Genomic DNA, 25,675 nt, shown 5'->3' with positions numbered 1-25,675 from the left:
CAGGAGGGGATGTTCTGAACTGGTGGATGGCAGCCAGCATGGCTACTATTGGCTAAGGGGCACTTAGCATAGTACACCCATCTCTACTACAGCCTGAGTATGATCTCAGGAGACAGGAAGAGGTGGGAAGAGGCTGGCTCCTCCTCCATCCTGCCTCTTCATTTAGGGTGTTCTGGAAAGAAAGTACCCCTCTAAAAACAGCCTCAGTGATTTCAGAGGAAGAGGGCCATTGGAGATTGGGCAGCAAGAGCCCCCAGGATGAGGATAGCTGTCCTCCTGAGCCTTCTGTTCCACATCGCAGCTGCTTTTCACCAACTGTGAGTGATGCTGAACTTCTGTTTCAGTCTCTTTCATGAAGGCATCAGTCTAGGTAGATGGACCACATTCCATGCCATCAGCTCTTCTGCTTCCTGCTCTATCAGATCACCCCAAAGCGTAGCTGAGTCATTTACCTTGCCTCCCATGCATTAGGTCAAATCTTGTGAGTTAAATACAAGTCACCTTTTTGGGGGGCTTCCAAAGTCAGACCTTAGGCCCAGGGATGTTTTCTTCTCCAGTTGCTGTGCCAGATCAAATTACTGGTGTCTAGACTGCAAAGTTATGAGGCCACTTCTGAAGACTGCAAGAAATGGTTTTGGGGAGTTCAGGAGATGACTGGAGTAAGGGGTTTGTGAAAGATTATAGGTCTGTACTTAATCAAGCAGAAACTATTTCTCAAGTTATCAGTGAAGCAATCCACTGGGTTCACTGTGGCTTTTGAATATTGACTGCAGCCATGGCACGTTGCTGAGGAATTCTGCAGTAGTGGGCTGCTGCGAGGAATCTCTTTTGCATCTCTGAGCCTTCAGCTTGATGCCACCTCTGATGTCTTCTTTCCTCTGCCCCAGACATTACCTGGTGGTGATCCCTGCAGATCTCCGCTACCTATCCACCCAAGTTGCCTGCCTCCATATCACCTGTTATGAAGCAAAGCTTCAAGTGAATCTAGTCCTGGAGCGCTCTGCAGGACGTGATCTCTTAGTGCAAGAAACCATCCAGAAGGAGAAGACCTTCATGTGCACTAAGTTCTGGGTGAGCCACCCTATGCAAACGCCATCACCAATTTTCCCTTCAGGAACTTGCAAATCCCTTGTGTTACTCCCTAACCAGTGATGACATGGACAGGGTCTACTTTGCCTTGGAGCGAGCCTGCTAGGAAGTGGAGTGGGGGGTGCCTAGGGATGTGTAGCCCAGCACAGCATCTGTTGGCCAGCACTAAATTGCCCTTCTGAATCTAATTTTTAATTTGAAGTTACATTTATTAAAATCTACCACACTTCTGGATGCATAAGAAGAACCCATCTGTTTCCTTCTCTTCCATCCCAGACCAGATGAAGCAGCTTTAGCTCTTCTCTGAAGGACTTGTGCAGCTCCACAGCTAAAGCCCAGGGAAATGGTGGTTTGCATGACATACTGCAGCTTCTCTAGGACCTGAAGTCAGGCAGCAACGCAGCTCTTAGGAGCTACTGAAGAGCGGTTGGATGGCAATGGATGTGCTTGTTATTTTTAAACAGCATCTTAGAGTTGATTCATTGTTGGTGAGACTTTAGCAAAGATCTAGGATAAGGCAGACATGCCTAATCAGTATCCCTTCTATTATACAGTATATTCTGTGCTGGGGCCTTTGGTTGCTGGAGTCAGGAAGACCCTTTGGTTGTCTTTTCTAATCTGGCTTTCTTACTTGTAGGTGCTGGGTAGTTCTGAAGGCCTAGCATTTGAGGCTGTGCTGCAGGTTGATCTCTGTCTTTTGATTCTCTGCTACCATATCCCACCTTTCTGGCATCTGCCCATCTTCCTGACCAAGTCTGAAGACTCAGAGGTGTCAGGCACCTGCTTATCACCAGAGATAAAATTCCTTAACCAGTGGAAGATTCCATGACATGCAGGGTCTCCTGCTGTCATGTAGGACTGAGTGAGATCTGGATCTGGATATTGGAGGGGATGTCCTGGGACAGGTGGAGGGGAACTGATTAGTTCTTCCATTTGACTCTCAATTCCTGCTCAGGGTCCCCAGAAGATTACCTGGGGGTTGTGTGCTCTCCTCTCTCTCTGTATAGGTTGCACCTCCAGCTGATGGCACAGAGGAGATTGCCACTGTCAAACTGATCATCACAGGTGAAGGGATCAGCACTGAGGAGAAGAAAAAAGTCCTGATCCGCAAGGCCAGCAGTGGCACCTTCATCCAAACAGACAAGCCCATCTATCAACCAGGGCAGACAGGTGAGAGCTGCAAATGGGAGCAATTGTGGGCCCTAGGCTTTCTGCTGGTAACACCCTGTGGAAAGCCTGTGGTTGCCTGAAATTCATGGACAGGCCTAGCAGAAGGCTTTGAGACAATGTCTCTTGTTGATGTGATGTTTTCAGTGGCTGTAATGTCCAGCTTGCGGTGACTGTGAAGTTGTAGGAGGCAGTAGGTCGTTGCCCATGGTATCTGACAATAGGGAATGCCCGTGTCATCACAAATGTGTATAGAATGGAGACAGGAACTGGGAAAGCAGAGCAGGAGTCTGTAGGGAAGGATGGAGATCTGATAAATATATTCTCTGATTTCCTTGCCTTCAGTGAAATTTCGCATTGTGACTCTGGATGAAGAATTCATTGCTCTCAACGATTCGGTAAGCCATCCCTGGGGGGCTGTGGAAAAGGCTGCCTTGTTCCATGCATGGATCCTACTTCATTTCTACTCTGCTCATCTGCCAAAGCTCTAATGATTCCACATTCATCCCTGGGCCAGGCTTGATGAGTCTCCAGAGGAGAATAGTAACTCAAGTAAAAGCTGGTAACTCATGAAGATGGCGGAGGTGTACATGTCTCTGGCTCGTCTTGGTGAAGTGGTCGTGCAAGCACAAGCATGGGACATATTGATTCTTGATGTGATGGTGTCATGTGGGTAGTGAATAGTTTGCAAATCAGGTTTTCCTGGGGGTGTGGTGGGGAGGAGTGCTCTTAATCTGCCTCCTACAAGTTGGAACATGGGAAATTCTGATTAGACATTAGGAAAAACTTTTTCATTGTGACAATGATCAGATATTGAAACGGGTACCCAAAGTTGGCATTTTCATCCTTGGAGATGTTCAAAACTCGTCTGGAGAAGGCTATGAGCTATCTGCTCTAACAAGACATGCTTCAACAGGGTGTTGGACTAGATGACCTCCAGAAGTTCCTTCCAAACTCTGTGACCTTATACCTCTGTAAGCTCCTTAAGACCAGCTGAGCCAGAGCTAGGTCTGTTAGGGAAGTGAGTTTTCTTGATGGAGGACTCTCCCAGGAAGTCATTAGCAAGTGCTGAGTGACCTCCAGATTAGCTTTTCCTTTCCCTTTCTCTTTCTCCATATTTTACTGGTAATGGACCCACCCAGTATTTCTCCTTTTTGGTGATGTTTGTTTTACATTATATTCTCATCAGTGCTCTAAATTTCCAAGTCACTAGTTGCACATTCTTCAGAGAAGGCTCTGCATTTGAAGTACCTTGTGTGTGTTGCTGACATGTGTTTCTGTCTTCTAATGTTTTTGCCTTTTTTCCCCCAGGTTTCCCTGTTTCTCCAGGTGAGTGATGCCAAAATCTAGTGTTACAGTAATGTTGATAGCAGCCATTTCACTGGGCTATTCATATTCAGCTCCTGATAGATTCTGAGAGACCTGTGAGTGGAATGGTAGAACTTCAAAGTTTCTTAAACTAACATACTCCCTATGGCTTCTGTTTTAGGCGTTTGACGTTACGTTCCCAGTTACTTCAGTAGAAATCTGAGGTTTTCTAGACTTGCAAGAGTATAGAAAGATCAACTTAGAGCTTTATGAAAAAGGTTAGAACTGTGAAGGATCTTTCCTTGAGATCAGAATTTAGAGAAGTGTGGAAGGAGAGTCAGATGCTGGAAGCAGAATCTGAGCGTTTTATTGTCTTCAAAGTTTCTTAACTAGCCTATACCAAACCTCATTCCGTAGCTATAGAACCTGGTAGACTCCAGCACTGAAATCCTGAAGCTCAATTTGTGGGGTGTGGATCAGTGAGATGCTGGAAAAACTGTTTCTTCCTCTCTTGTGGGTGTAGGACCCTAAGAACAACCGGTTAGAGCAGTGGCTGAATGTGGTCCCCCAAGACGGCATTGCAGATCTCTCTTTCCAGCTAAGTGATGAGCCTCTGCTGGGGACATATGTCATCAACGTAACCAGTGCAAAAGCATATGGCAGCTTCTCCGTTGAGGATTATGGTATGAGCATATGGGGGGGTATGTCTGAGCTGCAGAGAGGACCTTGCATTCTCAATTCAGGAAGCTGGGTGTTTATTCCATGATAACCATCCTGGGGGCAAATGGGAAAAGTAATAGCATCTGGCATAGAAAAGAGTCTGAGGTGAGGCTCAGGAGAGAGACCACTTTGGGATCTTGGGTCAGTGTGTGGGAGGAGTGTTGTGCATAGCCCCAGACCTTTGACAGAGCTGAATCCCGCAGATCTCTGCATCAGGCAAAATGAGGTCATTTAGGTTGGGCTTTTCCAGAGGGTATGAAGTCCAGTGCCATCCCACTTCTCTTTCATCCCCTAGTTAACTGTGTTGGGAGTCTAGTCTTAGTGCAAATAGCTGTCAGAAGTGCAGGGACATGGACATGTTTGGGTTTTAGTTTGGGTGGGAGCAATCAACCAAGGATTAAACACAAATGTGTTAAAGAAACAGTGGGAATCTTCCCTTTCCCCTTCTTGCCAACTTCCCTCTTCATTTTCTGGCTATTATTCCACCATAGTCTTTCTTCATGTTGGTTCTCTGGAAAGGCTGCCCCTGGTCAGTGTTTCCTACAGTTCTGTTTTTTTCCTTTCAGTGATGCCAAAATTTGAAGTGATCTTTGAGGCGCCAAATCAGATTTATGCGCTAGATAAAACCTTCCCACTCCGGGCATGTGGCAGGTGAGGATTTGGCTTGGAGGGATGGCCCTGTGTTAATTTTTGGCCTGATGAGCACAAGATGGCCAGGTAATCATGAGGAGCTCAGGGGAAATTTAGAACCCTTCAGTTACAGGAGGCCAGAATCTTCCACAGCAGTTGGTTGCACCCTGATGCAACACAAAATATTCCTATAACTGTCCTGGTACTCTAATGTCCCTTTTCTAAAAACACTCCACAATTCTCTACACACAAAACCTGAGGGAACAGCCTACCCATTGACAAGCAGCCATCTGTGGGGCAGAACATGGCAGGTGTTTGGTCTTCATCTCCCCGCAGAACAAACTCATGGGAAGTGGACGGAAACTTTTCCAGGTTATGCTCTAGAGGAAGCTAGAGAAGCAAAAAGGAGTTGCCCCAGCTGCAGCCCAAGGACAGTGCTAGGGTTAGAAGCCCCATGTAAAGGTGCTTTCTTAAAGAAAGGCACTTTCTTAATCATCCATGCTTCTGCTTACGAAATGATGCCTGCCTTCAGCATCTCATGGGATTATTGCAGGTGATGCTGATGTAGAGTGCAGAGCTCTGTGCTGAGTCAGTGACTACAACACTCTGGTTTCCCAGAATAGATTAGTTTGGCACTAATTATATAACAGAGCCCCTGATCTCCCATCACTGCAGTGCCCTAACCTGACTCTTCTTACTGCGTTAGGGCTTCTGGGCTTGCTGTGTGACTGCCACTCTTGTGCTATATTATGAATATCCGTGAATAAGTGGTCTTTGGGGTGATGCAAAGCAGGTGTTCTCTCACTGTGTATGACTGTCACTTCCTTTCCCTGCTCCCCCAAACAGATACACGTATGGGAAAGGTGTCCGGGGGATGGTTCATGTGAGCCTTTGTCAGAAGATAGCCCCGTTCCTGCCCAGTGCTTCGAAACCTGATCTCTGTGAGGAATTCAGCAACCAGGTGAGATGCTTAGCAGGAGCTAAGCTGTATTCAGACACATTTGTGCTCAGTCCTAAGATGCAACAAGGCTGCTGGAGGCTTTAGCTGAGACAATAGTGATGTCACCCCATGGTTTTGGCTACTTGGCCAGTGGTCTACTGATGCTGCATCTTAGTAACTGTGCCTGGTGACTACGACTGGGTGTGCATCGTGTGCCTGCTCCACCTCCCAGACTGCTATGTCAAAAAGCAAGCTCCCTGAGAGCAGGGATTCTAACGTAAGTCCCTTGCTCCGACCTTGTTTCGTCTCTCTGTACTTTCAGACAGATGAGACGGGTTGCTTCTTCACAAATGTGAGTCTGTCCTCCTTCAGTCGAGACTTTCGGTACTACCAGGACAGCATAGTTGCAGAGGCCTTGCTGGTGGAGGATGGCACAGGTAACTGGAAACATCTCTGATGGCTGGGAAGAGGCATGTGAAGATGCACTAATCTTACCAAGAACACTGGAGTCTTTCAGGCTAGCAAGGGCTCTGAGCTTTCTGAGCCTGTCAGGGACTCCCATCTAGTCTCACAGATACAGAGCCACCGGTTCCTGATGGTGTGACACACTTCACTCTGAGTGCCTGTGGTCTCAGGTGGTGAAGTTTAGGGACCTCTCTAAGGGCTAGAAGTGGGAGGAAGACAAGATAAACAGAGCCCTGGGCAGATCATCTCCCTGGTATGAAATGTGTTTGCAGCTGAACATGTGCATCAGCATTACCAGTGGGTCACTCTACAGGGAAATTGCTGAGGGGTGCTTGTCTTCCTTAGTCCCTCCCTTACGTTTCTGTCTCGCTGCTTTCATTCAGGGATACATGTCAATGCTTCCCACAAATTACTCATCTCCAAGATTGGCGGGATGGCCTTGTTTGATGATGTGAATTCTTACTACCACACTGGAGAGAGGTACAGGGGGAAGGTAATTCCCAGTTACAGTCTTTTGGAGGGGAGAGTGTGAGCAGTGCCTTCACAGCGACTGTTACCTAATGTCTTTTCTGACCTCACCTCCAGCCAGGGGCTAGGGAGGGTGTGAATGACTCCCAGAGACAAAACTCTTGATTTGTCAAAAGGTGAGAATAACACTCAAGACCGCCATTTGCTAAATAAGCCTTCAGTAGCAGCAGCTGTGGGGATCCATAGGTGGGGTGCAAACCCAAACATTGGGAATTTCAGCAGCCGGGAGGCCGCTTGCTGTGAAGGGGTAGAGAGCATAGGGGTGAACGAACACGGTAGTGCAAGTGATAATAGGAGGTGACCAGTAGCAGTGTTGATAATAATGTTAGTGACTGAAAGGGTGACCTTGCTGTCTTTGGAAATGCTGCTCCTGACTTGGAGAAGTAGGAGATTCTCTCCACTGATTCTGTCCTCTTCTGCACTTCTTTTGCTCACCACAATATTCTCAGATTAAAGTCATTGACTACCAAGGCAAGGCAGTGAAGCACAAAAAAGTCCTCCTTGTAATAAGCTGTGGCGAGCAGCAGTTTAAGCAGAAGTACATCACTGGGGACTCTGGGACAGCTTCATTTAGCCTGAACACGACTGCTTGGAACAGCACCTCAGTCTCCCTGGAGGTAAGTGAGGAAGGGTCTGTCTTGTTGGCAGGGGTACGTGTGCATCTCAGAGCTATTTACTGCCCCACAGACATCTCCCTCGTTCCTTCTAGAAGGACAGTAATTCAAACCTGAAACACCACAGCATGTTCTGGATCTTGGCTCCATCTGAGAGCTTATTCTCTGGATCTCCGTTGCTTTCCTCATGAACTCACCACACAGAGACCTGTGCTATGGTGTTACTCAGACCTGATCTGAGCTTCTTACCTAAGTTGCAGCTAGGGTGATTTGCAGCTGACCTGAGAATTTAACTGTTGGTTTCTTTTTTGTCTCACCAGGCAAGTGTCCTGCATCAAGATTTGGATAGAGACCCAGGGACAGTTGATTTGAGTTACCAGCGAGCCTCTCATTTCATACATCCTTTCTACAGCACCAGCAGAAGTTTTGTCTCTATTGTCCGTGTGCCAGAACCAATGCCCTGTGGTAGAAAGCAGGCTGTCCAGGTCGACTTCAGAATTTACCAGGAGGACCTGGAACATGGGCCCAAGCGTGTCATTTTCTCCTACTTTGTGAGTTTCTGTGGAAGTGCTAGTGGGTGATGGCTAAAGGCACAAGATCAGCAGCTGCAGATTCAAGCCTGGTATTTAATAGATTTGGCTCAGCCCAGGACAGGTATCTCATCCAGCCATCATAGGGCTGGATCCTGGTTTCGATTCTGGGGCTACAGTAATAGCAAGAAAGGCAACACCTTTGTTTCAGGCTCTGCACAGGTGCAGGGCAAGGTATTGGCCTTACCTGTCCTCTCCCAAGTCTCTTGACCCCCTGAGCTCTCCCTGATACATAAGAGCAAGTAAAGCTCATGTCCCTCCCCCTGCCCCCATTTAATCTCCAGTTTCAGGGTTACTTTGATCTGCATAGTGATCTCAAAGACTATGTGACTGGCATTCCCTACTCTTTCTGTATTCTTCCCTAGGTCACAGGGAAAAGAGGGATAGTCCATGCAGGTCAGAAGACTGTTTGGGTTGGGCTACCAAGAAGTAAGTGCACTCCCCTGTTTCATGTCTAGCAAGCACACAGTGCTCTGCAGCATCCCATCTTATTTGGATATGTAGCATTAAGTCTCTTTGCAATTTGGTGCTTGCTCACCATTTTTCTGTTGCATCAGAGCAGTGTGCCTTTCCAGATTTCATGTTTCCTTTACCCTCCTGCTTGGTATCAAGAGAACAATAGTCAGCATTTCCCAGCCCATAGGTTCATCCTCTGTTGTCTTAATTTTCAAAGTCGTCTTTTGCTGCCCCTGCAAGGGGCATGAAGCTGGAGCCTTATCCTCTATCAAAACTCTCATGCTTTAATTTGCAATTGTGTCTACAAATTGTCTTGAGTAGTCAGGATGCCACGGCTTATCATTTTGATGGGTGTTGACTTGCTGTTGTCTACTTCTCCAGCGCTTTTTTTTTTTTTTAAACCTAAATGATAGGTGCTTTGGAACAAAGGTCACCTCTTTGTTGCTGATGGGATGGGAGATGTTTGGTGATGGGAAGCTTTGAAAAATATCTGAGACTCTCACTCTTTGTGGAGCTAAGCTTGAACTCCAAAGATCTCTTTCAGCTCCTTGAGGCAATGAACAGAACCAGGAAGACTCTTTTGCTGGTCTTGAATACCAGATCCAGAGATGTTCTGATTGTTTCAGTGGTATCCAGAAATCTCCTTGATCCTGAAAGACTCGAGGAAAGGAGTTAAACAAGCACATGCAGAATGACGAAAGCTGATCAGAGTCCATTTTCACTACCAAATGTACTTTCTCTTCTTCCCTCTCTCCTCCGTCTAGTGCTGAAAGGCTCCTTCTCCATCCCTCTTACCTTCAGCTCAGTCTATGCCCCAGCTCCAAGACTTGTTGTTTATGTTATCTTCCCTAATGGAAAAATCATCGCCGATTCTGCCATCTTCAGCGTCTCCGTGTGTTTCAGAAATAAGGTAGGATTTGTGTCTGAGGCCGTCACTAAAGGTGTGAGAGTGTACGTCCGTGCTGCAGTGAAAGAAGAGACCGAGGAGTGAGTGGTATGTGTAGCTGTGTGAAGCTGTCACATGAACTGCAGCGTGTGAGTGGTGAAGCGTGCTGTGATGTATGGAGCAAGTATGGGCTGAGCATCGTGGGGGCTGCTGCAGTGTTGGGGAAAGGCAGAGAATTGCTGTTGTCTGTCTCCATAGGCTTGTATAGCAACAGCAACCCAGCAGGATCACAGCCCAGCACAGGTGGGTACTGTGATTCCTGGAGAGCTCAGGGCTGCTCTGCTGCTGCAGCAGACACTTGTTAGTTATGGTGTTCGGAAGATGGCTGAAAGTGGCCAATGGAAGAAGTAGATTTTACTGGTCATCCAGAAAGGGCTGAGTGCTTCTGGTCATTGTGACATCCATGGGAATCTGCTTTCTTGGCTGTGTTTTGCACTCCAAAGATGAACTTCTGAAGACTGGCATTACCCCTGCTCCACGGCTGTTTTATCTGCCACGGACAGTCAGATTCAAGCAAGAACAGGAAGTGCTTCAGGAAACTAAGACCAACCCCACAAAGAGCCTGGAGCTAAGGACTAGGCTTATTTTTGATCTGGGGCTCCAAAAGGAGCAGAAAGACAGCTGTGTGAGGTGTATGATCATGGCTGGCTGGTTTGCTGAGTAAAGAGAGTGCTGTGTTCTGACACAGGAATGTCTCCAGTACCGTGAGCTGCGCACACTGATGGTTCCCCCTCTGCCATCTTTCCTGTTAGAACCTCAGTGTCACATTTGTTTAAATACCTTCTGGGGGTCCTTGGGAGATTCCTCATGTTTACATCCAAGGCAAGTCCTTGGAAACTCTCTTTATGTAGGTCCCTTCCCTGCTCAGGAGGCAGTAGGGTGGCCAGCAGCAGCAACGTCACTCAGGTATTGCCTTCATTCCTCCCATCCAGGTGGAGCTGGGCTTCTCAACGCTGGAGGCTCTTCCAAATTCAGAGGTTGATCTTCAGCTGTCGGCAGCTCCTGGGTCCACGTGTGCCCTCTGGGCTGTCGATCGGAGTGTCCTTCTGCTGAAGCCGGAAAAAGAGCTCAGCAGCAACTTGGTGAGTGAGTCTGCTTCGACTTCTTCCCTTCCCTTGTACTGACATGAAGAGGGAGGGAGGGGGACAGACAGGCCATTGCCTCTGTGCAGAGCTTATCTCCCAAGGAATTCAAAGCACTGCCCAGAGGGGTCAGCCGTGCTCTCAGTGTGGCATGGGTAAGGATGAGGAGGCATGTGTTAAGAAAGAGATTGAACATCACTTAGTGCACTAGTGGTAAATCAGCTTCTGTTCTTCTCACATTCAGTTCAGCAGGTTGTGCTGGCTCTCTCGGAGCAGAGCCAGGGACGAGTGACAGTGAGCCTGGGCTTTCTGGCATGCCTTCATGTGTGGTAGCCAGGAGCAGTTCAAACAGGCCTTGGATGTATGACAGGAAGGGAATGCCAGGTTTTATTTGTGCTGATTTTTTTTTTTTTTCTTGCTTTCTCAGATCTATGGGCTGTTCCCATCTCTTTATAGCTCCAGGTATCCTCACCAGGTGTCTGAAGATGATCATTCATGCGGGTTCCCAAATTCTGATGAGCCTGATGTGTTTACAGCATTCAGGGTAAAAATGGTTGATTTGGTGGGTTGGGATAATTCATTAACTGAGGGAAGTGTGGCCCCCTGACTTTACCAATATCCTAGGGATGCCGTTACAGACAGTACAGGGAACAGGTCCAGTTTAGGCCCTTGTAACTCCCTTGTTATTTTAATAAGTGACTTGAAGCTTGGACCAAGAAGAAATTGTTGTGTCGTTACTGCACTTTGGTTGTGTGATTTAGGATGCCAAGGCTTATCGGTTACTTTAATTGAATTTCACATCGTTTGTTTAATCTCCATAGCATGAGCAATTGCACTGTGCAGGCTGAGAAGGCATAGTACCGAAATGACTATGTGTTTGAAAAATAATAAATTTGCCTGACTGAGGCCAGATGAATTAGCTCATAAGACCTTGTTTGCATGTTGCTGAGGATCTGAATAATTCCTGCTTAAAATGAGGCAAGAGAATGCTTTGCTAAGCCAAAGGATGGCCAAGTCCCCACTGCATGAGGGGACAAGAAGGCACAGGGTAGAGGGAAAAGAGGAGAGGACAAGCTTCTGGTGCATCAGTTCTTTCTTTTTCTTACAGGAAATGGGGTTGAAAATTATGTCCAACACCAATATCAGGAAACCCAGAGTATGTCCAACCACTCCATCGACAACTATGCTGCAGGAAACAGGACTGGTTACATCCAGGCCCATGTTGATGTTTGCCCAGCTTCATAAAGCATATAACAGTAAGCATTTTCCAACTGTTTCTTCTTACATGGGATGCTTAGTCTTTCAGGTGAAAGCTCCTGGATTTGAGCTAAGAGGCAGTACTTGCTGTAATTGCAAATGGAGGAGAAAGAGCTTCCCTGGCCCTAAACCTGTTGTGCTAGTGTGAGGCTGCCTGGGGCTCACAGCTTCTGGCTCTGAGATGTTAGTGGACTGTCTGGATCCCAGGTCTTTCCTCTGAGGTGGTGGAATGGTTGCCCTTCCCATGGTGCCTACAAATGCAAGTAAGGCCCAAAGCATTTGAAATGAGGCAAGAGATTTTAAAATTTAGGATAGCACCTTCTGTTCCAGTGCTGTGCTTCCCAAGAGCTGACTGGATGACCTGCAGCCTGAGCTGGGCTGGAGCTCCTCTGCTCTAAACCAGGTCCTGAGGATCTTGTGGTGACTGGGTCTTTGTTATTTCCAGCGGAACATCTGACAACATCTACCTATCAGCCCACTGTGTTTTCACCTGCTTCTTCAGCTGAAGAGGAAGTACACAGGCATTTCCCCAAAACCTGGATATGGGATTTGTATTCTGTGGGGTGAGTAAACTGAGCAGTGGGGATCTAGTCTGGGTGGCTTAGTGTGACCAGGAGCGGCAGCAGATACAACTTAGTTTAGATCATAAGCTGCTGAGGAAGACACTTAAGGATGTATGTACATATGTCATGAGGCTCATACCTGTCAGGCTGTTTCCTATTGGAGCTGATGTCTGCATAGAATGCATTTTCCTCTACTAGATGATCATCCAACCATATCCTGGGCTGCATCAAGAGAAGTGTGGCCAGCAGGTCGAGGGAGGGGATCTCCCCCTCTACTCTGCTCTCATGAGACCCCACCTGCAGTGCTGTGTCCAGCTCTGTGGTCCCCAGAACAAGAAAGACATGGACCTGCTTGAGCGGGTCCATAGGAGGCAACAAAGATGATCAGGGGACTGGAACACCTCCCTTATGAGGACAGGCTGAGAAAGTTGGGGTTGTTCAGCCTGGAGAAGAGAAGGCTCTGGGAGACCTTATAGCGGCCTTCCAGTACTTAAAGGGGGCTACAGGAAAGCTGGGGAGGGGGCCTTTATCAGGGAGTGTAGGGATAGGACAAGGGGTAGTGGTTTTAAACTGTCAGAGACTAGATTTAGATTAGATGTAAGGAAGAAATTCCTCCCTGTGAGGGTGGTGAGACACTGGAACAGGTTGCCCAGAGAAGCTGTGGCTGCCCCCTCCCTGGCAGTGTTCAAGGCCAGGTTGGACGGGGCTTTGAGCAACGTGGGCTAGTGGAAGGTGTCCCTGCCCATGGCAAGGGGGTGGGAACTAGATGATCTTTAAGGTCCCTTCCAACCCAAACTGTTCTATGATTCTGTAATCATACAGAAGTATTGTCCATCCACGGGAGGTGGCTGTCATGGGAAGGCGGGAAAGCAGGTGCATCACAGCAAAACAGCTTGGTTTAATGCCTACACTCTGCTTGTGGTAGCCCTGTGGGCCAGCATTTCCCAAACTGTTGTCACAGGATGTATCCTGGGATGCAGGGGAAGCTGATCTCCACAGAAGTCCTTCACAGGACTGGGAGTTTTGTGCTGTGAGAAAGGCTCAGTGAGTACCCAGGGTCTGCTGAGTGAGCTTTTTGGAGACTTCATCTCTGACTCCAAGAATTTCTTGTCTGGTGTCTGGAGACTGGAGTCTGCTCAGGCCCAGATGCCCCCACATCTACACTCTTCCACCTCCACTGGCCTTCCAGCTACATCTGTCTCTTCATCTCTAGCAGCAGATACCTCCTATGTGATTTGTCCACCAGCCTCATCTGAGCAACCAAAGGTCCCTATGTTGTCTGTGTTGCCTTCCTGTAAGTGCCTGCCAGAAGTGAATATCTCCAGTTATTGAAGTCAAATAATACCATTAGCTTTAGCTAGGGCTGTTTTTATGTCTGCTTGCTAGCAGCCACAGAACAGTCTGCTGCTCTCAGAAGTTGTGATGTGGACACAAGGCAAGTCTCTGCCCTGTCTTCATGTTGGACTTCAAGCTGTCAGTGTCTCACAGGAAGGTGAATGTCTGGATCTGTCTCTTCTGCTCTGTTCTACTGATGCTGAGCCAGTCCTGTTGCTCTTCTGGTGTCTGATTATCCATCCCAAGGCTAAGAATAATAAAACTGCTGGCATCTGTAAACCATTTTTAGACGTGCAAAGGCCAAGCACTGTCTGGGGAAAGCACTGAGTGTGATTGACGACATCTTGCATCCATGTAACCTATTGTCAAAAATGTTCTGTTGATACAAGCATCTGAGGCAGGGGCCCTTACTTCTATGAGGACCTAATTGTAACCCTACAAGGGCTACAAGTTAAGCAGAGGTTAGGGGCTAGGCTGAGGTTAGGGGATGGGGTGCACTGGAGAGAAGGGCGTAGACCAGGTCACCTGGTGCTACGTACAGCAAGACTCAGTTAAATGCTTCCGTTGCTGTCTACTTCTCCTCAGCCCCAGTGGGAACAAGAACATCACTGTCACTGTGCCTGACACCATCACAGAATGGAAAGCAGGGATGTTCTGCACAGGACGTAATGGCTTTGGACTTGCTCCAACCTCCAGTCTGCTTGTTTTCAAGCCCTTTCTTGTGGAGCTCACGCTGCCATCTTCTGTGATCCAGGGTGAGACCTTCATCTTGAAGGCCACAGTCTTCAACAGCGTGCAGCGATGCATGAAGGTAGGTGATCCCTGATAGGCTCTGCAAGAAAAGCAGGGTATGGGCAGGTAGGAGATGGCTGAAATCTATGGCCTGTGATGTTTATCGTGTTACCACCTGCCATCCCTGCTGCCCCTTCAGATCCAAGTGACCCTGGAGGAGTTTGCACACTTCCAGCTGAAGCCATGCAAGGGCTGTGTCTACAGCAGCTGCTTATGTGCTGGTGAAGCAAAGACCTTTCAGTGGAGTGTCACGGCTGAGCAACTGGGTGAGAAGAACAGGGAGGTGGCAAATCAGAATTGGGAAGGGATAGGACCAAGGTGGGGATGTTTTATAAGAGCTGGCATGGAGTGAGGAGTTGTTTGCCCTGTTAATCAGAGTATTCGTCTGCATTCATCCTAAAGTAATGATTACTCGCAGGTCTGTGCTGGGAGGTACAGAACCACATAGAGCTCTGATCCAGCTTTTGTTGTCAACAGGTGACTTCTATTGTATTAATGGGAAGTGCTTTCTCAGAAGATATTTTATGCACTTAAATGTGTGTTATTTTTCAGGGCTCATGAACATCACCCTCAGCACAGAGGCTGTGGCCACCGAAGAGCTCTGTGGCAAGGAGATACCATTTGTCCCACAGCAAGGACAGAAAGACATGATCACCAAACTCCTTCCAGTCCGGGTCAGACAAGTTGTTCTGTTACCTAGACCTAAAAGTGATCTTTGTGCAATTCCCAGATTTTGTGCAGGTTAATTGTGGGAGTTACCCCTTGCTATTCAAAGAGTGTAATTAGAATCTCAGTGCTTGAACTGGGCCCAACTGTGAGGGCTGATGGGTGTGGGAGGTAGAGGGGTGTCCTCCACTTCATACCATGGCAGACTTTAAATACGTACACTCTTAAATATGTACACTCTTTTATGTCCTTTTTCCTGAGCTCTCTGCTGAATCTTACAGCATCCGTTTCACAGACATTCAGAAGTTATGATATTCTGAAAACGCATGCTGTTTTATTATCTGAAATGAAAACAATTGACAATAATTTACATTTTTACATGATAATGATGTTACTCCAGCTGACTCTCCAGCCTGACCCAGCATTTTGTCCATATCCATTTCTAATCCACTTGTAATCCTGTTTCTCTCCCCTGTGGTCATTATAATGGTACTTCTATGTGCTCCAACAGCCAGAGGGAGTGTTGGTAGAAAAGGCTCACAGCTCCGTCCTGTGTCCCAAAAAAGGTAAGAGATTATTTTCTTCTTTCACCTCTGTCAACATGACCAAGTTACAGAAGCCTACTCTAATTGCGGTGACAGCTAGAGCTTCCCCTGGGTAAGGATGTGGGGAGGTCCAATCTTTTAGCATCAACAGCCCTGACACTAATGTGACAGCTTGAGGCCTTTTTCACCTGTGGTAATAAAAAACAGATTATTGAACATGGCGAGGCTGGAGGACATGACTTAGGACTGCTGTTCCTGTCTTTAATTTTATGGTGTATGACAGGACCATTAGCAGATTTTGAGAGCACAAGGTGCATTGAGAAGACATGCCTGCAACTGAAATGAGATGGAGTAACTTATGTAGAGAAAAGCAGATGGCTTTGACCACAGAGGGTTTTCCAGAAGGACATGGACCTGCTTGAGCAGGTCCAGAGGAGGCCACGAAGATGATCAGGGGGCTGGAGCACCTCCCCTGTAAGGACAGGCTGAGAGAGTTGGGGCTGTTCAGCCTGGAGAAGAGAAGGCTCCACAGAGACCTTATAGCGGCCTTCCAGTACTTAAAGGGGGCCTGTAGGAAAGGTGGGAAGGGACCCTATCAGGGAGTGTAGGGATAGGATGAGGGGTAACAGTTTTAAACCGTCAGAGAGGAGATTTAGATTAGACATAAGGAAGAAGTTCTTTACTGTGAGGGTGGTGAGACACTGGAGAAGCTGTGGCTGCCCCCTCCCTGGCAGTGTTCAAGGCCAGGTTGGATGGGGCTTTGAGCAACCTGGTCTAGTGGAAGGTGTCCCTGCCCATGGCAGGGGGTTGGAACTAGATGGTCTTCAAGGTCCCCTCCAACCCAAACCATTCTGTGATGAGGTGGATGGAGGAAGTTGAGGGTAGAATGGGACAGGGTATTTGAGGTGATTTGTAACCTCTGTGACAGGAAAATGGGATGTTAGCACAGAACAGTCTTGAACAGTTTCTGAGGATTTTGAAGGCTGTTTTCATCAGAATCACTTTCTTTTTGTTCTCCACACACACCTTACTCCACCGGTTTCAGGGAATCCAGCACAGGAGTCTGTGTCCCTGATGTTGCCTCTAAATGTGGTTGAAGGTTCAGTCAGAGCGACTGTCTCTGTCACTGGTAAGGAATTCAGATATCATAGTACCTTTGCAAATCACATTTCTCTACGTTTAGCCCTAGAAAACCCCACACCCTTCCTGAGGTTTCCAGGTCTCCACTGCCTTGTTCTTCCCATGTGCGTGGCTGCATTTCCTGATTCCCCATAACCTAAACCACCCAGTGAAGGAGGGAGTGTTGTGTTTATAGGCTTCCCCTGCCAGGATTGGAGTATGTACAGTCCATATGGAGGACACAGTGGAACTGATAAGCTGGCTGGAGAGAGGAGCCCCCACACTCCTGTGCTGGGCCTGTCTTGCCTGGTGCCCTGCTGGGAAGGGGTCATGGGTAGGAGGAGGTGAATCCCCAAGCCTCCTGCCCAGGAGGTGGTCAGGGTGCCTGTGCTCTGTTCCAGGTGACCTCATGGGGACAGCACTGCAGAACCTGGACCACCTGGTGCAGATGCCCCACGGCTGTGGGGAGCAGAACATGGTGCTGTTTGCCCCCATTGTCTATGTGCTGCAGTACCTGGAGAAGACGAGGCAGCTGACCCCTGAGATCAAGGAGAGGGCAACAGGATTCCTGCGCAACGGCAAGTACAATAGAGCCACCTTGCCCTTCTGCCTTCCCCTGTGTCCAACCTACTACTAGTCCCAGGTCCCTACTCCCCCTCCACCCAGAGCACTCAGCCACCCCAATCCCTTCACAGTGATTTCATTGCAAACACCATTCTGAGCACCAATGTCCTATCCTGCTTCCCAGGGTACCAGATACAGCTGCAGTATCAGCACCCTGATGGTTCCTACAGTGAATTTGGTACCAAGGATGAGTATGGTAATACTTGGTAAGTCCTGGGCTCTCTCCCTGCTGTCTACCTGCTCTCTGACAGCCTGGGGGTGGGCAGCTTTCTGCTTCCAGCATTGAATCCTTTCCATCCTATTGGACCCAAAGTGTTCCAGGTGCTTTGTGGGCTAGGGCACCCCAGGGGTATACAGCTGTCCTTGGGATAAACTGTCCTTGAACCAGCAAATTAGGAATAGTGCACTGATAGGTGAGGAGAGACCCACCAGTTTCAAACTCCCACTTTTTTTCTTTTTCCTCAACTTCTACTTAGATTCTTTCTTTCCACTCATTCTTCCCTCTCTCTCATTCACTCCATCTCTTTCTGCTTCTCCCTTCCCTCTCTTACGCCTTTTTTTCTGTTCTGTCCCCAACCAGGCTGACTGCCTTTGTGGTTAAATGCTTTGTCCAAGCCAAGCCATACATTTTCCTGGACAACAGGACCATCCAAGCTGCTCTCACCTGGCTGGAGTTCCACCAGCTTCCCAATGGTTGCTTCAGAAATGTGGGCCAGCTTTTCCACACAGCCATGAAGGTAGGAGCCAGAGCACCTTGTAGGACAACTCAAAACAGTTCTTGCCAAGTGTGCTAGTAATTTTTAGTTCAATTTCCTGTCTTGTTTTGTTTTCTTGCATGGGAGCAAGCCAGGGATAGGTGGGACCTTTGCTGAAAAGCTTTAGGTCTTTGTGTATTAATTTTCCCAGATTCTTGGGTGTTTATGCTCTTTGTAGGGAGGTGTGGATGGGGAAGTCCCCTTGGCTGCCTACATCACTGCTGCATACTTGGAGGCAGGAGAGACACCAGAGGTAAATATTTGGATTCTTTGCCATGCTCTTACCTTAAGATCTGAATCTTGAAGAGCTTAGTGGTGTCACTGAGGCAGGCAACAGAGCATTCTGGAGAGCCTTGTGGACAGATAGGATGGGAGAGGAAGAACTTACCACTTCTCAGGAAAAAGCCTCAACTATCCCTTGAGGAAGATGTCACTGCCAGGGGAGAAGGTGAGGTTAGACTACTGGGAGCCATTGGAGTTCATGGCTAGATACTGTGCCCATTTTCCAGGCTTCAGCTCCTCATTCCTGCTCCCCCACCTCATCCTCCCATCCCCTTGTGACCCCTACACAACTGAGAGCTCATGGTAAGTTTTTAGGGAGGAGAGGTGGGTGTAGCTGCTCCTGCAGTCAAGTAAATAGACATAATGACATTTTTAATATGTTTTAGCTTGACTTTTTTGGAGGAGGCTTTTCATGAAACTGAATGACAGATATTTGACACGTATTGTGCTCTGCAGCAGAATGAAACAAAAGGACAAGGATCTTCATCCTGGTGGAAAATTAATGAAGAGTTTGTTGTAGGTCTTAAGACCTACAACATTTGGGAAGGAAAGCAAAGTTACTGAGAAGAGACCAGACTGTGCTTCAAATCCAGGAGTAAAATCCTGAAAGGGAGACAAACAGGACCTCAGAGCAATTTGTCTGATGAGCTAGTGGAAGCCACTCTGTCCAGAGTGAATCCACAGAGGGTGACTTAGTGCTCTGACAGGTGATGGAAAATCTAGGCTACCACAAGGTGGGAAACCTCATGGAATTCCTCATGCTCCAGAGAAGATGGCAACAGTATTGTTAGCTCAGAAGATTGTCCATGGAGTGAGGAATGATTTGTTGCAGCAGCAGATTTGTTGTTGTGAAAGTAACCACAGTTATTCAATTGGACATACATTCATAAACTATTGTTTTTACATCATGAAAGACACTCAAAAGTAACAATGAACAGGTAAAAATACAAGTCTCAAAGAGTTATCCTAGCCCAGGTGAAGGAATTTACTGAGTACGTCTGTGGGTAGATGAAGTAGGAAATACAAACCTTGCCACAGCACCCAGGAAAAGAGTGTCCTTGAGTGGGTTATAAATGATTTTACAAAGAATGAGCGCTCACTGGAGGTCAAAATTCTGAGCCGTTTGAAGATGTCCTGCAAGGGCTAATGCACTCCAGATGTTCAGACCAGATCCTACTTTCCTTTACAAGCATACCTAAAAGGCTCATGAAAGTCATTAGGGGTTAAAATGCAGGGAAAAAGTTGGAGATATTTTACACTGTCCTGAATGAACCAATATTAAAGTGTGGTTTGCATGACAAAAAAAAAAATCTAAGCAGAGGCAAACAGCACTCTACCCCCGCTCTGTGTTGGAAATTGATCTCTTGGAACAAAACAGATTGTTTATGTTGACTGGAGAAACAAATGGCATGTAGAGGAGCAGTTTCTTAACTGGCAGAGGACTGCTCCCACAGTGGCTAAATGCTTCTGTACAGTATGCACTTAGGACTGCTATTGTCAACACCAGGATGAGCACAGTGAGTGTGAAAACACTTCCAGTAGAGTGGCACTCTCAGTTCTTGTGTTAGATGCACCAGAAGACACCAGAGCCAGATGGGTTATAATACACGTCTGTCCCTAGACAAGTTATTAAGATGTATGATGACAGTCAGCACTTCACAGGTGGTACATCAGGTGTTTTCACTTGAAATTTAGTAGCTGTACAAACACTAGTGCTGTTACTTCCATTTTAATTGTTTAGGATGGAGTCAGATTTAAGAAGGAAGAGGTTTAAGAAGAAAGAAGATTTAAGAATAAAGGAGCCTCTGAAAAAATTAATGAATTTGCTGTCATCCCTACTTAGCTCTATTCAATTACAGAATACAAAGGTTACTGTGGTGCTTGCTGTTGTTATGTTTAAGAGTAGCAAACAGAAAAGTAGGACTTACTGAAATGATGTAAGTTTAGCTTAGGGCTTCTGCTGGGCTTTATCAAGAGACAGCAACCAAAAAGCAGCAGTTGGATCCTGGGACCTTTTGGTACTCCGTGAGTAGATACTATGAGCATTTCTGAGAATTGGTGGCTGCATCCAGCAATACTACTCCACCATCTAGAAAGCACAAAGATAACGGGCATTACCGTTCCTGTTTCCTAGAAGGTAAAGAGGTGAGGAGCATGTCATGTGTCAGAATAATCTTAAATGTAGCCCTTGTGTGATCCTTACTGTACTTAACCAAGAGGCCACTGGAAGAGGGGAGACCAGAAGGTGCTGTAGATGCACACATATGGGACATGCAACCACTGTAAGCCTTTGGCTCATGTCTGGAACAGCATAGCTGAATTCTGGAATACAATGCTGCTGAGACCAGTGGGTTTGCTGCCTCCTGCCAACAGCGGTACTGGTGTTCCAGGGGAAACTGGAAATCCCTTGTAAGGCACTGTAGAGATGAATTGAACATGGTGAGCTTGGTCAGCAGGCTGTGTGTAAGCATTTGCAATTGTGTGCTTTTGCTCTTGTTGTGTTTGGACTTGGAAAGTAAAACATGGTGGTGTTATTCCAGCAATAAGGGCATTCATTTCGTTAAGAGAGCACTGCTGAAACCCATGACCAGCTTGGGGGGGGGGGCTCTCGAGCACCTTGCACCAAGGGCTGGAGACACTCCTTACTGGTGCTGCACTGATACAAAGAGGAGTGCAGGCTTGAGCATGGAGATACCTGGGTGAATGTATGGGGTGTTTTCTGTGCTGGCATATGCTGATGCATCCTTCTGCTTCTGTCTCAGTGTTTGTCTGCCTCACATGTGTTTGTCTGTGACCAACACCCATGTAACTCTTCTCTGTAGAGTCCAGTGGTGCGCAAGGCTCTGGGCTGCATCGCTCCTTCCCTTCCCAAAGCTGCCAGCACTTACACCCAGGCTTTGCTGGCCTACACCTTCGCCCTGGCTAAGGACTCTCAACGCACGCAAGAGCTGCTTGATATGCTTGATCAAAAGGCAATCAGAGCAGGTATGGGAAACCTCAGTACCAGGTGAACATGAGAGAAAGGACAAGTGACCTTTCTGAGCCCTTGGTTACATGCAACCTGGAAGCACCAGAGCCTCACCCTCTAGGTCCTTCACCAAAGAGAGTTTTTAAACAGCCAGTGTGTGAACTCCAGGTATGTGCTGGCAATACTGTGGTGCGGGTGCTGATTTTCTTCAAACCTCTCCCCCTTTTCTGGTACCCAAAGTGGAGGCTGGGCTCCAAGAGAAGTGAGATTTCTTATGCAGGACTGCAGAGCATCAGAGAGGGAGGCGAGGTGGCAGGCCATGCCAGTTCTTGTTAGTCCCTGACCCCCAGAAGTGGCTTCTTGGTAGTTAGCTAGTATCAGGTGATTAGTGGAGCTGGCAAACAGGACAATGGAGAAGTTGGACGTCTGGGAGGTAACGTGTATGCAGGTTATTGGCCTATTAGTTTTTGTATATCACCTTGGTGTGTAATATGGAGTATTGGGTACTGCAAAATACATGGAATTGGAGTTCACCCAGTGATATGATGATCCAGCCAAGAGGTATATACTCCATGGTCGTTGTAGACACAAGCCACTGTACCTCCTAGGCCTCAGGTTTTCTTTCCTGACATCCCTCAGTGACATCTGCTCCCTTCCTTTCCCAGGTGGGCAGATCCACTGGAGTCAGACCTCGTCCAAGCCCAGACCCAGCACCAGCCCTTGGTCACAGCCACTGTCAGTGGATGTGGAGTTAACAGCCTACGTCCTCCTGGCTGTGCTCTCCAAGCCAAATGTCACAGAGTCTGATCTCACCACAGCCTCTGGCATTGTGGCCTGGCTCACCAGACAGCAGAATGCCTATGGAGGGTTTGCCTCAACACAGGTAACTTGTGGCTAGGGAAGAGGATGTTCCTTGAGAGGAAACCTCTGCCCAATATATGCACAATATACACAAGTGTGGATGCTTTGGGGAGAGGACCCCTTGTATATGGAGGTCCTTAGGATGGTGAGTTCAAGTGTCTTGGGGTCTCAGAACTACAAATGTAATTGTTCCTTCCTTTTCAGGACACAGTAGTCGCCTTGCAGGCCTTGGCTAAGTATGCAGCACTGACGTACAGCACGAAAGGGATTGCAGAAGTGAGGGTGAGGTCCCAGAGAGGCTTTGGGAGGAAGTTCCAAGTCTCCTACCAGAACCGGCTTTTGGTGCAGGAGGCAGCATTGACAGAAGTCCCGGGCAAGTTCTCAGTGCAGGCTCACGGCAGCTGTTGTGTCTTTACCCGGGTAGGTTCCCACAGACCCTGCTGTGACAACCCTCTGCTCATCGCCTTCTCAAACCCAAAACTCTCCATTGCAGCTCTACGCAAGGAAATGCACATTGGCTGTGCTTGATAATCCCAGCTTGTTGCCAGTGCAAAAAACCTGTGTGCTGGAGGAGACTCTGAGACGGAACGTGTCCAGATGTGAGGACAGTTTCCATGGCTCTCGGAGTATTAGAGGATGGAAATTTTGTATAGTGGTTGCACTGCTGTGTGCCTGACTTGCACAGTCTCAAGGGGAAGGGTGAGGAGAAGGAGCCCCAGCTGGAAGGATCATGGAAGGTTTTGAATCTGAGTGACCTTTGCTTTGGGTACTGGGATGAGTGTGCTTGCTGTGTATGGCTTATCCAGTCACTCTCTGGGGTCCATATCTTGAGGATTTGAGTATTCAGTGAAAAAAAGTTATGATAGATGATATTGAACTAATTATCTATGTCTTATTCTGTCTTTTTATCTCTCCCTGCAGATGGTGCTGAGGTACAACACACCCTCCCCACAGGTCTCCACATCCTTTGCCTTGCGAGTGAAAACTGAGCCAATCAATTGCACCGAGGATGATACGCACTCTGTTACTGTCTATGTCAATGTCAGGTGACTCTAAAGACATTGTCCCACTTGGGAAGGGAAGCCAGGCATGGCTGGAGAGCTGAGGGGGTCTTCCTGGCTGCAATGGGGGTGCCAGGCAGTTTAAGCAGAAGGTTCAGATGGAAGATGGAGAAGAAAAGATACAAATGTCTCTGGGGATGGGGACATGTTTCCAAGGGCTTTGGTTCTTGCTAGGAAGAGGAGTGCAAGTAGTCACCTCAGATTGGGGATGCTCAGAGCAGTGCAGCCATCATCTTCGCCCTGTGAGAGGGAGCAGTGGCTGCCTTGGCCCTGGTCTGGGCTGCTGGCTCAGGGTCCTGCACAGAGGATATGGTGGTGGAGGGAAGAGGAATCTGGAAGAGACTCTCTTTTTGATCTTCTCCCCAAGGTACACTGGGAAGAGATCCATTTCCAACATGGTGATCGTGGAGGTGTCCCTACTGTCTGGATTCATCCTAGCTCCAGGATCAGGGATGTCTGTAAGAAGCCTGGAATCAGGATGGTGATGTGGTGTCAGTGGGACCATCCGTGCCCAAGGAGAGGGGGAGGTTGCATAGGAAGGTGTCGCCTGTCTCCCTCTTGAGCAATCTCACCATCCCTTCCCCTCTGCCACACAACAAACGTGAACACATACTGTCAGCTCTCTCTTTGTGCCTTGAGGATAGTGATCCTTCTGGCCCAATTCACTCAGCATATCCTTGACAGCTAAGTAGCCTGGGTTCCTGTCCTTGGGTTTTGCAGGCGCTGAGTGGCCCTGCAGGGAGATCAGCCTGAAGGGTTAAGAGCCCAAAATAAGTTTGGAAGTGAGTAAATGAGAACCTTCCCACTCAAGCTTAGATAGGCCTTGTTGGGATGTCTCATACTTGCTTTTCAGAAGACCCAAGTAAATTGCTTCCTCTGCTCTCCTGTCTTAGCTGCAGCACTGGCACTCTGTGAGAAGAACTGAGAAAACACAAGGAGGTGTTGCCATCTACTTGGACAAGGTATGTGTGCGCTACTAGAGAAGCTGTAGGAGTGGAGGGCAGTGGAAGAGTTGTGTGGAGAATCCAGGACTGGGCTAGCAGAGCAAGATATTCAAGATTCATCTTAAAGTCCCACATTGGACTCCAGAGTTGTTATTGCCTGTCAGTAGGATCAAATTTAGGTGAGTTATAAAAAGAACAGCTCATAAGTGAAGTGTGATTTGCTCTTCTTCCCCAGCTGAGCCATAAGTCTGAGACATATGTCCTGCATCTGGAGCGGAAGATTGGGGTGACCAACCTGAAGCCACGCCATGTCAGGGTCTATGACTACTACCATCCAGGTCAGTGTGGAACCGTGGGGTGCCAGGGCTGTCTGGGTGTTTGCACATGGCTCTGTGCAAGGATAACTTAGATCTCTCCTGTCCTGTTGCAGAGGAACAGGCCCTGGCTGATTATAATGTCTTCTGCATCTGAGGTAGGTGTGAGTCCCTTCCTCAGCCCCTGTACAGACCTTGCAGCCTTGTGATGCTTCCTCTGCAGCCCAGCCGTCCCTCTCTGTCCCATAGGAGCCCTGTGTATCTCTGATTCAGCATGTTCTTTTCATTCAGGACTATACCTGGAACTCCCTCAGCCTCCAGGGACTTTAGCCTCTGCCCTCTTGGACTTTGTCATGTAGTCTTTAGGCAGGATGTGAAGTGATTAACATGTGTCCGTGCCGTGAAGGATTAGTGTGTGTTTTCTGTGACTCTGCACAGCTGTCTGAGCTGCTATAGGGTATGGATCTGCCCGCCATCTCGTAGATGGTTTGAGCTGTTCCAGAAGAACATTCAAGCAGAATTAATGGTACTAGTTTCAGTTTAGTCTGGGTATGGAGAGTCCTTTCTGGAGAGGGGCTGAGGTAAAACAAGGGCACTAGATCAAACCAAAGAAACACTTTCCTTTAGAGTCCCTACTGAGAGCCTGGGCTCCCTAGCTGTTAACATCCCAGAGTTAATAATCTGGGTCATATTATTTGCTCTCTGGGTTACTCCCTCTTCTGCTCTTATTTCTCCAGGGACTTGGTCTGCTCCCTTACTGCCCACTATTTCAGCCCACAGGGATCCCACTCGTGCGAGAAGCCCTAGGACAGCAGGGCTGCTGTGTTCTTGCTTTGGGTACGATGGGGTATGCATCATCTGGAAAGTCGCATCTCGGTGGGCTTGGGATATTGTTGCTGGCACAGATCTCAAGTTGGTTTCAGGACTAACTCCAGCCCATGCCACTCATCCTGACAGCCCTTTCCTGGTGAATTCTTTGGGGTGTCTGATTAATTCTGATTGTTTTAATCCAGGGATTTTCTTGCTTGTGAAAAGAATGAAAATAAAATATAAA

The 25,675-nt window shown here is 47.8% G+C and overlaps 1 protein-coding gene across 1 annotated transcript; it reads left to right on the top strand.

Annotated features, from left to right (window-relative positions):
* The first annotated feature begins 258 nt into the window (after window positions 1-258).
* On the top strand, window positions 259-25,675 carry LOC141923976 (alpha-2-macroglobulin-like protein 1). The gene is made up of 36 exons (XM_074825757.1): window positions 259-317; window positions 888-1,071; window positions 2,097-2,259; window positions 2,602-2,654; window positions 3,568-3,585; window positions 4,088-4,247; window positions 4,851-4,935; window positions 5,761-5,875; window positions 6,177-6,291; window positions 6,703-6,812; window positions 7,297-7,464; window positions 7,782-8,012; window positions 8,417-8,480; window positions 9,272-9,417; window positions 10,386-10,535; window positions 10,963-11,079; window positions 11,644-11,791; window positions 12,238-12,355; window positions 14,276-14,501; window positions 14,622-14,748; window positions 15,035-15,156; window positions 15,660-15,714; window positions 16,739-16,822; window positions 17,214-17,390; window positions 17,561-17,642; window positions 18,017-18,173; window positions 18,370-18,444; window positions 21,296-21,458; window positions 22,107-22,324; window positions 22,507-22,722; window positions 23,224-23,348; window positions 23,731-23,821; window positions 24,257-24,325; window positions 24,543-24,645; window positions 24,717-24,779; window positions 25,359-25,675. The coding sequence occupies exons 1-35, from the start codon at window positions 259-261 to the stop codon at window positions 24,776-24,778; spliced, it is 4,356 nt and encodes a 1,451-aa protein (XP_074681858.1). The 3' UTR covers window position 24,779; window positions 25,359-25,675.

The sequence above is a fragment of the Strix aluco genome, chromosome 5 (genome assembly GCF_031877795.1).
Source record: "Strix aluco isolate bStrAlu1 chromosome 5, bStrAlu1.hap1, whole genome shotgun sequence".
Lineage (NCBI taxonomy): Eukaryota > Metazoa > Chordata > Aves > Strigiformes > Strigidae > Strix > Strix aluco.
This window is presented reverse-complemented; position numbering and strand designations above follow the sequence as displayed.